This window comes from Xenia sp. Carnegie-2017, unplaced genomic scaffold, assembly GCF_021976095.1.
Source record: "Xenia sp. Carnegie-2017 unplaced genomic scaffold, XeniaSp_v1 HiC_scaffold_2, whole genome shotgun sequence".
In the NCBI taxonomy this organism is placed as follows: Eukaryota; Metazoa; Cnidaria; class Anthozoa; order Malacalcyonacea; family Xeniidae; genus Xenia; species Xenia sp. Carnegie-2017.
In genome coordinates, this window is record NW_025813482.1 from 1,346,322 (window position 1) to 1,358,426 (window position 12,105).

At 34.0% G+C, this 12,105-nt stretch overlaps 1 protein-coding gene across 1 annotated transcript in view; it reads right to left on the bottom strand.

The window, feature by feature from the left end:
• LOC124440847 (collagen alpha-1(I) chain-like) overlaps positions 1-10,935 on the bottom strand; it is a 28,684-nt gene extending 17,749 nt beyond the window's left edge. The window contains exons 1-25 of the mRNA XM_046991284.1: positions 10,684-10,935; positions 9,058-9,071; positions 8,954-8,986; positions 8,457-8,519; positions 8,182-8,259; positions 7,485-7,511; positions 7,232-7,276; positions 6,949-7,002; positions 6,403-6,456; positions 6,129-6,182; positions 5,576-5,683; positions 5,461-5,505; positions 5,164-5,217; positions 5,007-5,051; positions 4,259-4,357; positions 4,137-4,190; positions 3,957-4,055; positions 3,352-3,396; positions 3,187-3,240; positions 2,711-2,764; positions 1,560-1,613; positions 1,357-1,410; positions 1,170-1,223; positions 491-535; positions 4-57 (exon numbers count right to left, since the gene is read on the bottom strand). Of these exons, the coding sequence (XP_046847240.1) occupies positions 4-57; positions 491-535; positions 1,170-1,223; positions 1,357-1,410; positions 1,560-1,613; positions 2,711-2,764; positions 3,187-3,240; positions 3,352-3,396; positions 3,957-4,055; positions 4,137-4,190; positions 4,259-4,357; positions 5,007-5,051; positions 5,164-5,217; positions 5,461-5,505; positions 5,576-5,683; positions 6,129-6,182; positions 6,403-6,456; positions 6,949-7,002; positions 7,232-7,276; positions 7,485-7,511; positions 8,182-8,259; positions 8,457-8,519; positions 8,954-8,986; positions 9,058-9,071; positions 10,684-10,765 (1,422 nt within the window). The 5' untranslated portion in view covers positions 10,766-10,935. The remainder of the gene's footprint in view (positions 1-3; positions 58-490; positions 536-1,169; positions 1,224-1,356; positions 1,411-1,559; positions 1,614-2,710; positions 2,765-3,186; positions 3,241-3,351; positions 3,397-3,956; positions 4,056-4,136; positions 4,191-4,258; positions 4,358-5,006; positions 5,052-5,163; positions 5,218-5,460; positions 5,506-5,575; positions 5,684-6,128; positions 6,183-6,402; positions 6,457-6,948; positions 7,003-7,231; positions 7,277-7,484; positions 7,512-8,181; positions 8,260-8,456; positions 8,520-8,953; positions 8,987-9,057; positions 9,072-10,683) is intronic.
• Between the last annotated feature and the right edge of the window lie 1,170 nt (positions 10,936-12,105).

Here is a 12,105-nt window from a genome sequence, read left to right on the forward strand (position 1 = left end):
TACAGCAAGACCTGGTTTGCCATCTTCACCATCTTGTCCGGGGAGACCGGATGCACCCTAAAAGAAAGCAAGTGTTTTACATAACAATTGATAATCATAAACATGTAACAAACAATAATATACGTAGCACTCTCTTCTTGCAATTAGGTCATTCATAATTTTGATCCAAATAAATTTTGCGTTTTTTTGGTAAAAAAAAAGTTTTCTTGAAATTTTTGCATAAGATCTTTAGTCTTGTGAATATGAAGATTTATATTCAGAAGAAGCTACCTACGTATGTACACTATTGATAGCGTCTATAAATAGAAATTGATTAACATGATCACAGTAATTAAAACGACATGACGATACGTAATGCAAAAATTTTGTTTTGTCAAGTGTGTACAATGTTTAAGAATAAATTTATAAAAGAGGAAAGCCCGGACACCATTTGTTTTACGATACAGCGTCTGCATTAACTTCTTCACATAAATATATCTGGTATACATACTCGATCACCAATATCACCAGGTTCTCCGTCAATTCCAGGTTCTCCCTAGATGGAAATAGGTAAAAAGCTAAGTCTTAAAAAAATCGTCCAAATGTCTTTGATCTCAGGCGTAAAGTAAGGCAACTTTACATTAAGGGTTATTTTTTCTGGATACATTGTTATCAAGTGAGGTTGTTGTGCCCTGATAAATTTTCTTTCTGCTGTTTCATTGAGGGTTATTTTGCCTTGATACATTGTTATCAAGTGAGGTTGTTGTGCCTTAATAAATTTTCTTTCTGCTGTTTCATTGAGGGTTATTGTGCCTTGATACATTGTTATCAAGTGAGGTTGTTGTGCCTTGATAAATTTTCTTTCTGCTGTTTCATTGAGGGTTATTTTGTCTTGATACATTGTTATCAAGTGAGCTTGTTGTGCCTTGATAAATTTTCTTTCTGCTGTTTCATTGAGAGTTATTGTGCCTCAATACATAATTATGTTGTTGTTACTTTGGGGTTATTTTGTCTTGACACAGAGTTTAGTCGCTGTTAAACTTGGGCTTAATGTATAACGTACCGTGCACTTTTTACATGGATTATATTAAAGAGCAAAGTAAAAAAAATTTGCCTAACATTTATGTTTATGTATGACAGATCTTTTTTAAAAAATATGAAGATTTTCACCGCAATAAACATGAGCGTACCTGATCACCACGAAGACCGACGGCACCAGGTAAACCAGTTTCGCCTTTTTGACCCTAAATACGGAAAAATGATATTTTTATCTCGTCTTGAAATGACCCTTTCCAATCCACGGTATTTTTTGACTTATAAAATTTAGAATTCGTAGAAATACAAATAAAATGTGTCAAAAAATGAGCCCACACTTACAGATGGACCTTTCACTCCTTTAGGACCAACTGGACCACGAGCTCCACTAGCTCCCTGTTTCAAAAATATCATTTAATTAACAAACATTAAATTGTCACAGCAATAACCATGGATGGTAGCAGCCAAACAAACATGATGCATGTGAGCTACAATACGGATTTCAAAATTTTTCGATTCAAACTATTGCTATAAGCTCTACAGACCTTAGGTCCAGGGTCACCAATCCTTCCTGGAGGTCCAGGGGCCCCAGTTCGTCCCTATATTGGAAATAATGAACAGAATTTGATTAACTAATGAAGGCTACAAGAGAACAGTAACACATTTTATTAGTACGCATCCTCAAAACTACCATTTCGAAATCAATCTATAATTGTTAAAGCACAAGTCGTTGAAAGCAACATTATAATGCATTAATATGTCAGAGATAGTTACAGTATCTTTGATTCTTCGTCTATTTCTTATGGTAAAGTTAATGCTTTCATCCCTTAGTAAACTTTCAAAAATTCACTTTATAATCTCAACTATTGCATATTCTTGTTGAATTAGAATTGTTCATATAACAACTAAAGCGATTCAATTTATGGCTTCAATTGATTTAGAGGCTGTGTACATCATACCGGCCAGATTCAATGAAGCGTGAAAGGATTTCGAGGCATTAAAAAGAGTGAAACCTTTAAGCGAAAAAATTACAACTGTTCATTAAGCGCCACAAGTCATTCCTGTTGTAATTCTCAAATAAGGCCAGTTACTTGTTTTCATTATAATGCTTTGCGTGTTAGAATGTTGTGAAAATGATCCAGAATATTAATCTGATGATAAGCATTTAATCTTTTCCATTATCCGAAATCATTTATCGCTAGGGTGAATCTCGGTTGATCAGGCTCATTTATTCGGCTTCTTACTTGAATAAACAATAAACAATAAATAATAAACAATAAACATAAACATAAACACTAAACAATAAGCATTAATCAAATGAATGATTTTTAACGTAGAATAAGTTCCCAGAATTTTCTCATCGCACTCTCGTACAATTTCGCATTTTTATATTTCATGCAATGTGTTTTGCACAAACTATGCTACAAGAATTATCAAAGTTTTATACATGTGAAATGGCATGCTGAGAGTTAGGTGTCAAATCCAACAAGAACATTAAAGGCATTGCTTTATTGTCGTTGCCATGTTGTTCATAAGCCAACGTAAAAACTCTAATAAACTGTCAAGATTCTTTTCAAACAAAATGAAACAATAAACTGATATACGTTTAGTTACGGTTTTTAAAAAGGCCATATTTTCATTTATGCATCAGTGAGACTACTTTTTTCATATTTTAACTGATAAAAACATTACTTACTCGTTCACCTTGCGGTCCATCATTGCCATCAGGACCAGGAGGTCCTTGTTCACCCTATCGTATTAAAATATGTAAATAAGCATCGAAACATGCAAACATAATTTGGCAACACAAATATAACCTGGATTCGCCCCTCCAATCTTAATTTACGTCCGACGACCCCGATGATGGAAGTAAATAAATCAAACCTAACCTTAACCCTGACCCTAACCCTAACTCAAACTCAAACTCAAACCCAAACCCTAACCTCTATTAAAATAGACTAAAAATGCACATCCGGCGTAATTTGGAATCATTAACAGTTTATCATGCGGCTGTTTACTGAATTTCAAAAGAACAACATATTACTAATCGAAAAACTTTTGACGTAAATAGAATTGTAAATTAAATCAACGTAAGACTGAGCAGTGGTGGTAATATCTGTTGAGGTCTATGAGCTATTGGGACTATAAAAGTATTTGATATAATGTACATACAGGTTCTCCATTATCACCAGGTCGTCCTGAGTTACCAGGATATCCATCATCTCCCTAAAGAGAATTAAAAAACTTGTTTACAATCACACAACCATTATCTGCAATAGACATTCATATTTTCTATCATAATTGTTAAATTTCTATTGTAATGATAGGGTAACTTACCCTCTCACCATCTTCACCAGGTTGTCCATCTTCACCAGTAGGACCCTAAAATATATGAAATGTTGAATTTTTCACGAAATGACAATTTTTTAATCAAGACTTAATGTCTGAGAGATAATTTATGAATCAAGTATTTAATTTTAACCTAAATTAAGTTTTAAAATTTATTTCAGATAAAAACACTAAAACGCATGCGCAGATGGGTCTATAGCAAGTTTGCATTAGCCTGTGAAAGCTGATCTGAGCTAGATCAATTAAATGAATCAATAAGAATATGCAAATCAATCATAAATAAATGTTAGAGGAAAATTAAAACGTTTTTTTAAATTTATTTGTTTTGCATTATTGTTATCTCAAAAAAGAAATAAAAGATGTTTTTTGTGTTTGCATTCGCTTTTGCAAACTTCGATGACGTTTGTTTAAACTCTCAAGCAGATGCAACCCTCGACCTTTGGTCTTGGGCTTGCACTGATCTCATATTCACCCAAAGGTCTCCTCAGTTTGCATAAGCCTGTGCAAACACAATATACATCTTTTATTTTTAAACTGAAAAACGTAAAATTCAGTTGTATAATCAAGATGCCTTTCAGCAAATATTTACTCACCTGAGGACCGGGTGGGCCAGTCAAACCTTGATTACCCTGTTCACCTGGATCACCAGTAGCACCTTTTGGTCCAACAGCTCCAGCAGGACCAACTTGTCCCTAGATATAAGCAAGTACATTCTTATCAAGAACAAGAATTGATTACGTAGCCGAAAAAACATTTCGCATATCTCTCCGTACAGGGTCTCCTTGTGCACCGGCCTGTCCAGGAGGTCCAGCTTCACCTCGTTCACCCTAAATAAAGAAAATATATCTAAAATTGAAGAAGGAAGATGTTTTAATGATTCAACGCAAAAGAATACCTCTGGACCTTCATCACCCTGTGGACCTTGGTCACCTTGAGCACCAGGATCACCAGCAACACCAGGAGGGCCAGCAGGACCTTGTGTACCAACATCACCCTAATAATCAATTTAGATGTCGGACTTAAATCTCCAGTAACAAAGCACGCGAAGAATACATTATATTGTGTTTGGTGTGTATTATTTAAAAAAATCTGACACATGATCCTTTTCAAACACTACAAAAAGGTACACTTCATTGTGCAAAAGACGTGACAACCGCCTGACATGTACCATACACATTAGAAAATAATAGAACGCACTTCACCATAAAAATGTTTTTAAGAAGCTCAACTATACATCTCATTTCAGCCATCGTGGCTTCAGGATTATTAGACCGAGTTTTTCTGATCCACATGTGTTTGAACCACATATACGCTGTTATGATCAGAAGATACAATATACAGGAATGTGGTTAATAAGCCACCCCCATATAAAATCATCGGTATGGGTTCGTTACTACTCATTTTTAGAGAAATACTAAAGAAATAATGGCTTAATGTTCAAAAATATATAAAACAAAAATGTAATGTTAACAATCGTTAACTATATAGCTTTGAAAAATAAAGTAAAGAAAAATAAATTTTTTATAGAAATTTCGAGATATTATTATTTGTCAACGTGATGTTTTGTTGTTCTGTAAGGTTATCTTATAAGTATTCATCGTATTTTCCAACTATAAATAATAACTATTAGAAGTGTTACTTACAGGATAACCAGCAGGTCCTCTTTCTCCTGGTGGACCAGGATCACCCTACAACGTTACCATACCAAATAAAATTAAAATGCATGATTACAAATTACATTGCTTTGAATGGGTATAGGGTTAAAAATTTGATCCCATAAAAGGCACTTGTAAAACTTACGCGATCTCCTTGTTCGCCTTGGTCACCTTTAGCACCTGGTTGTCCATCCAAACCCTAAGCAAGTAAGAATTATTCTCACAGCTGCCAACCAACTTAAGCATCATGATGATTTATTATTGATTCACAAATTTGTATTTATGGTGGTACGTATATGCTGGAGAACTCTTTTTTACTGTTTTTTGAACTAATGTATATAAAGACGAAGGCAAAACATAACACGAAAAAGTATGTATACACAGATTGTCTCAAATGAATATTTAATAGCTTGATGAAAATTGAATGAAAAAATTGACTTACTGCACTTCCAGGCCGTCCTGGAACTCCTGCTACTCCATTAGCACCCTAATTAAACAGTCAACAAATTAAAGAATTCCTGTATTTAACTTGATTGGAAACCGTAGGAAATCATTACAGGTTGTCCTTTTTGTCCCTTAGGTCCCTGTGGACCTGTATCTCCTCTCCATCCTCTATCACCTTTGAATCCTTGGATACCCTTCTCACCTTTTGGACCTTGCACTCCCTAAACGAGAAACTTCTTGCTCAACAGGATGCATATCACATAGATAGTTTCAACGATTGTTGTCTTATTGTCAGTGCAACAATTTATCCTTGGCACTGGTATGTACGCAAGAATTTTTTGTTTCATTCGCTACTCACGAATCATTTCAATCGTTTGAAGTGCGACTACATGAAAACGAGGCTTATCAACTTCTGCCATTGCAACTTAACTTAAACTTTTTAGGCATTCATGGAATTTTCAGAAAACAACGTACGGAGAGCGAAAATGGAGAACATCTTTCCTTCATGCTGCGGTTGTAATAAGATCATCAGTGCAAGTGAAACATTTTTAGTACCCATGCATAATTTACGTAACACATGATAGATTCACATATACTAACCAATTAAATGCCCTGAATTCTTAAATAAATAATTTCCCTTGAAAGTATATAATGAAAAAAACAAACCGCATCTCCAATACTTCCACGAGGGCCACGATAACCTTTGGCACCACGTGCACCCTAAAAGAGTTCAATGTTTTATCTTTAAGATTAATCCACACTTTGTAATCAAAGCAATAAAAGGCAACTAGATGTCAGCATTCATGATCTGAATACAATTGAATTTTATTAAATACTAGAAAAAATTAGATTTAAGTCAAACTTACAACACCAAATTTAGATAATTGCTTTTTAAATTATAGGAAAGCTTATACCTCAGTGATTAAAAAATTATACTCACTTGATCTCCTGGAACACCAGCATCTCCATTATCACCAGTTGAGCCAGGATCTCCCTAAATGTTTGTGTACGTTACTCTTAGCTTTCTAACATAATTGATTAAAATGTATTGCCACAACTCAAAAGCTTGCACTGATCTAAGTCACATGTATTCTTTCCCAATTTTATAAACTATCTTAACCCTGGGTAAACAGATTGAGCATGTAAATTAAAGCATAGGCAAAACATTAAGGGATTATCTGACCAAATGAAAATAACTAACCTAAAAGTTATAAAGATGCAGGGGGGATGTTATTTGGCTTAAATCATATTTTCAAAACTTAAATACCTCAAACAACTTATTTATACAGAGTTCACAAAAATTAACACAAAAAGAGTCTGAGCAGGACATTATGAAAAGTCAAAATATCTTATACTGATTAAGCCATTAGAAAATAAGGAGAAAATCTGACATGTAAATTGTGTACTGTAACACAGATTGAGTGCATTAAATAAATCATATTCTGTGCAAGACTGCGACATTAATTATAAAGGTTGCTGTACTTACAGGAGGACCTCGAGGACCTTCATGACCTTGTGGTCCAGCTTCTCCTTTGTAGCCCTACAAAAATGTAATAGTTCAAAGATTTACATGTTTTTTTTGAAAAACATGTAAGTTAAAACTTGTTCATCTGAGGTTTTCACATTTGTAATGAAAGCTTTATTAGTATGTGAACATGTATGTATGTAAGGTTCATTTCTATAGCATTGAGAAAAGTCACGTCAACATGGTGTATACATACATATGTCACTCATCCAATGTTAATTTATTAAGAAAAAATTCAACATACGTCTCGGCCAGGTTGACCATCATCACCAGGAGGACCGGGTGGACCCTATATGGGAAAATAAACTTCTGTATATTTTCTAAATCTACAACCTTATATACGTGTTCATCAATGAACAGCAGAAATCGATTGAAAGCCATTAAATAAATTTAACGCTTTTGTGAAAGAAAGTTACATATATCATGTCTAAGCTAAAATATAGCAATTTTCGTCTGCTACAACATCGTCAAATTTGGTAAAAAAAACTCCTACTTACAGGTGGTCCAGGTCTGTGGATAATATTCTATGGAGGAAAACCATAACAATATAAAAATAGGTACACACGAGCGGGCATGTGTGTAGCCTTTTAAAAACACAGTTCAAACAGTTTAAATTTATTCAGTGTACATAAACGATAAATCGGTCAGTTTTATTTAAATAAAAGCAACATATTTTCTACGCGTTTTTGAAACTGTACGTAGTAATTAGAAGAACTTGTGCAATTTATCTTTCTACATTACTACTAACGTTAATATTTGACAGAACCGAAAAATTGTCAATTCTTCTGTTTTTGCTTAATTGCTGTGTATTCAGCTGTGTATTTTAAAACCTGCTTTGCAGCAGATGTGAAAACAATGAAAGAAATTTAGTTTTTTTTTTGAAAAACAGAAACAAAAACTATGAAATAATCGACAATTTTTCTGATTTGAATTATGAACAATTAGTAACACTATTAGATGTAGCAGAAGTCTACTCGACGATAACTGTTTGTATGTGGCACAAATAGGTAATTGGGTGCCATTTATGCCATTTCACAATAAATTTCAACTTTGTAAGTCGATTTTTGCGAGACAAAACATTTGTTTCTTCTATCGAAACGTCAAGAAATTTTATATTCTTAAACATTTTCAAAATACACTTCTAGTGCACATTTTGCAGTCTATATCAAGGGCAACTATGTTCACCCAACTCACCCCGGTATTAGTGTATGGTCGGCCTGGAGGACCTGCAACACCAACATTGCCTGGGACTCCCGGAGCGCCTGGTAAACCCTGAAACATACATAAAAAAATTGAGTGGGGAGGGATGAAAATATGTTGCAGAAATTCTTCTTTAAAAACAATGCAAGAGAAGAAAGGTGACACAAAGGAGTTTGAATTTGGGTAAAACAAGTTGTGAGCTGCTTGTGAGTCGCTTTTGGCCAAGTTGCAAGTAATATTTAGTACTACACAATAATTGTATACTTTACCCTTCGGCCTGGACCTCCTTGAAAACCTTTCAGACCTCCTTCACCTGGGGCTCCTGGGAAGCCCTTAAATCAAAATAAATCAATAATTATTAGACGTAGCGTAATGCTGCAATTTAGGGCGCTAAATCTTTGTAATTTTAATTTACATCACAAAAGAGAAAAAGAAGTATATATTTTTACTTGTTAATTACGAAATAGACAGCTGAAATTAGTCTTTTAACATCAATTTATTATATGACAGGCGTCACTTTCCATGGGGTAGCGAACTTTGATTTGTTTAGAAGCATTTTAGGATGTACCGTTAAACGAAACTTTTGAAATACGCAAAGTAAACAACAAAAATTTCTAAACCAAACAGTGCAGTTTTCATTATGTATTCCATATGCAAGCAATTAAAGAAAAAAATAAAATACATGCCCTGTTTTTGAGTAATCAACTTTTTACAAACCACGCGCTTTTGCTTAAGCAGCTAATTAAAAAATAACATTGTTACTTACTGGTGGACCTGGATCACCCTTTTCTCCTTTTAACTAAGATAATAGAATATTGTAAACACTACGGAATAAAATGTATGAGCAAAAAAACAAATTTAGGAACTTACAACTTCGCCAGAACCTGTAAGAAAAAAAGGGGAAAATCATAATTAATCACATCAAGATGAAATCAAACATGCAAAGAGCAAAACCAGTGAGAAAAACAAATGCTTTCTTCTGACGTGAAGACAAAGATGATAAACTTTAACTTTAATTTACTATTTTTAAAATCATTTTTTTTCAAGCAACCCTGTTTCCAATCAAAATTTTGCTTTATTGCAGGAAAACAATGCCTTAATTATGAAGTAATTTATTAAGACTTAAACTGCCAAACATACGCTTAGACCATTATTTTTGTAAAGACGAAGAGAAACAAAAGATGCGGCAAAAAGAATGCTGTGTGACATACAAATAGACAGTGTATCAATTAACTTTGTAACTATGCAAGAATTACAAAAACTACCAGCATTATGTGTAAATTTGCACACGTTAACTTTCAAAAACCGATAAAGAAATCTGTTCATTTACGTGTGGAAACATGAAGACCTTAGTGAGCACAAACCTATTGGTCAATGAAAGTTAACAGAAAGACCGCTATTTGAGGAAAAGCATATGTGAATTTATGCCGCAATTACAATTGAAGCAATTTCAACCAGCAATTCATTTAAAGTCATTTTATTCAGAGTTTTTGACGTTTCAGTAAATCAAACATGTACGCTCGAAAGGTCGTTTTGATGCCAATATGCTTAGGGAGAGGAGAAAAAATAGAAAGAAATGTTTCTAATTTTGATTGCGCAATGTAAAATGACAAAGATTGACTCAAACATAAGCTTCGTTCAAACGACAAAAATGCTCCTACGATATTACGACAAAGCTATTTAAAAAGTGCGCACAGGTTAAGATCAAGTATATCGCAATTGAAGACGACAATCACCTATTGTATTAATATACGTAGGTTGGTCGGGAACAATCTACAAGTTTTTTGCGTGATTTAGAAAAAGTAAATGAAAAAAATTAAACGAATTTGTAGAATGAATGTCGAAAGAACATGAATACAAAGTCATGGAAAATTCCTTTAGAAAAATATGTACACACAGAAGCTTTATGTAATGCGACCCTTGGCCGAACTGTTCAATGTGTGTTTGCGCTTCAGACACTGACCTCTTTGTTGTCGGTGTCTATGAGACAAAGAAAAACTCTAATAACCACTAAGAAAAAATCTATCATTCAGTTTCAATTAGACTTGTAGCAAAGAAGAATTTTAGACCCTGCTTAAACCAAAACGTTTGTCACGCTGCACATAAGTCGTGAGTCATTACATCAAAGCAAACATTTTACAAATGCCAGGGGTGGCTTCACATAAATCCCCAAAAAGATAGCATTAAAATCAACAACGGTGTTTTCACGCAAACTAGCAATTATCCATACACAAGCTTCATCATGAAGTCAATGCTTATTATCATATTGTATTTTTATACCCAACCCTGCTTTGAAAACTTTAAGTAATAAAGGAAAACCTTCAAGGTTTTATTTGCGCATTTTATTCAAAATAACCTATCAAATCTAGACATACGCATCCATGAAAATCTCAGTATTTTGGTGTCATTAAATGATCATTATAAAAAATATGTTATTAAATAGAAGAGTATTGTGATTTAAACTGTGATGAAACGAACAACATTCAATGCACTCACCATCTGGCTCAGCTGTTTGCGACTTGGCGATACTTATTAAAACAGCGATACTGAATAAAACTGCTAAGTTCCTTAACTCCATCTTATCAACCTTTTGGTGACGAAACCAAGGTTAACCACGGAGTATATTTGCAGCTACAATGGAGACAAATGAGACTAAGTTGTTTCGTGCAGTCTTGGTGTATCATGCAACACAACCGACTGCTGCCAATAATACCTGCATGCAATGAAAGTGCGCCAGTTAATCTCCTCGGATTTCACACAAAATAGTCGATTGTTCTGTAACATAAAACCCAATAGACAGTAAACCTCATTCAAACGATACATGCAAATGAAATAAAATTGCACACTTTAAAAAAGAATTTTTACCAAATATTTGTTTTGGTAAGAAGAGCAACTTCGTTGAGAAAACCACAAAATAGAGAAAATTAATTTTCACAAAATGTACGATACTTACTCGAAAGTTTATTTATTGCAAAAGTTACATATTAAACAGGCTTCACAGCGGGATTCTGTAATACGGAATACAACTGGCATTGTAGAGAAGACCTAATACAGTATTTGCTTATTGCATTGTGTAGCATCAATTCTATCATCTCCTCGACAAAATTTCCTCACTATTGCGACAACTACACTTTGGGTCAGGTATTAAAAACATACGTAGGCTTATCAAGACGTTTCTTCAGCTAAAATTATTCTTTACATGGCATACATCTGAGATGCAAGTGATTCTTCGTGTTACTTTAGTGATTTCATGAATTTGCTACGAATTTAAAACCAAAACGTTTAGCTTCGCGTAGTTCAGCATCAAAGAGAGGCATTGAGAGCCGACCAAATCGAGCATTCAAAAGTTCACAGCCATGACTGAGCTAGATTCAATTCTTAATCATATTTTTCTGCTAAAATAAGTTTTAATTTGAAGAAAACACATTCTATCCAAAATCTATTGCTAGATTGAACAATGTTTGACTATCAATAATAAGGCGAGCTGAATTCCTTGTTAAAAAACGTGAAGAACAAATGGTCGATTATACAATATAATTGTTATACACTGCAATGAGTACAATCTACAATATATTTGAAAAATATTAATCATCACCAATCGGGGAAATGTTAACACCCATATGCATTGGCCAAAAAATCACAAGAACAATTTAGTAATCACTATATACTAGAAATACTACTTCCGCTATAAAGATCAATGTGGAGTCGACGGTCGCTTTCGAAGTTTTTGGAACGAAAGAGGAAAGCCTGGAGAAGATGTTGTCAAGTACATTTCATGATATCGTAATTTTTTTATGATACTGGCAATTCCATTCTAAAGACATCATTAAATAATCAGAAATACTGTACAGTGAGATTTAGACGCAACAGGGTTTGCACTGTACTTGCACCCCTCAACCCGTTACCATGCTAAAACAT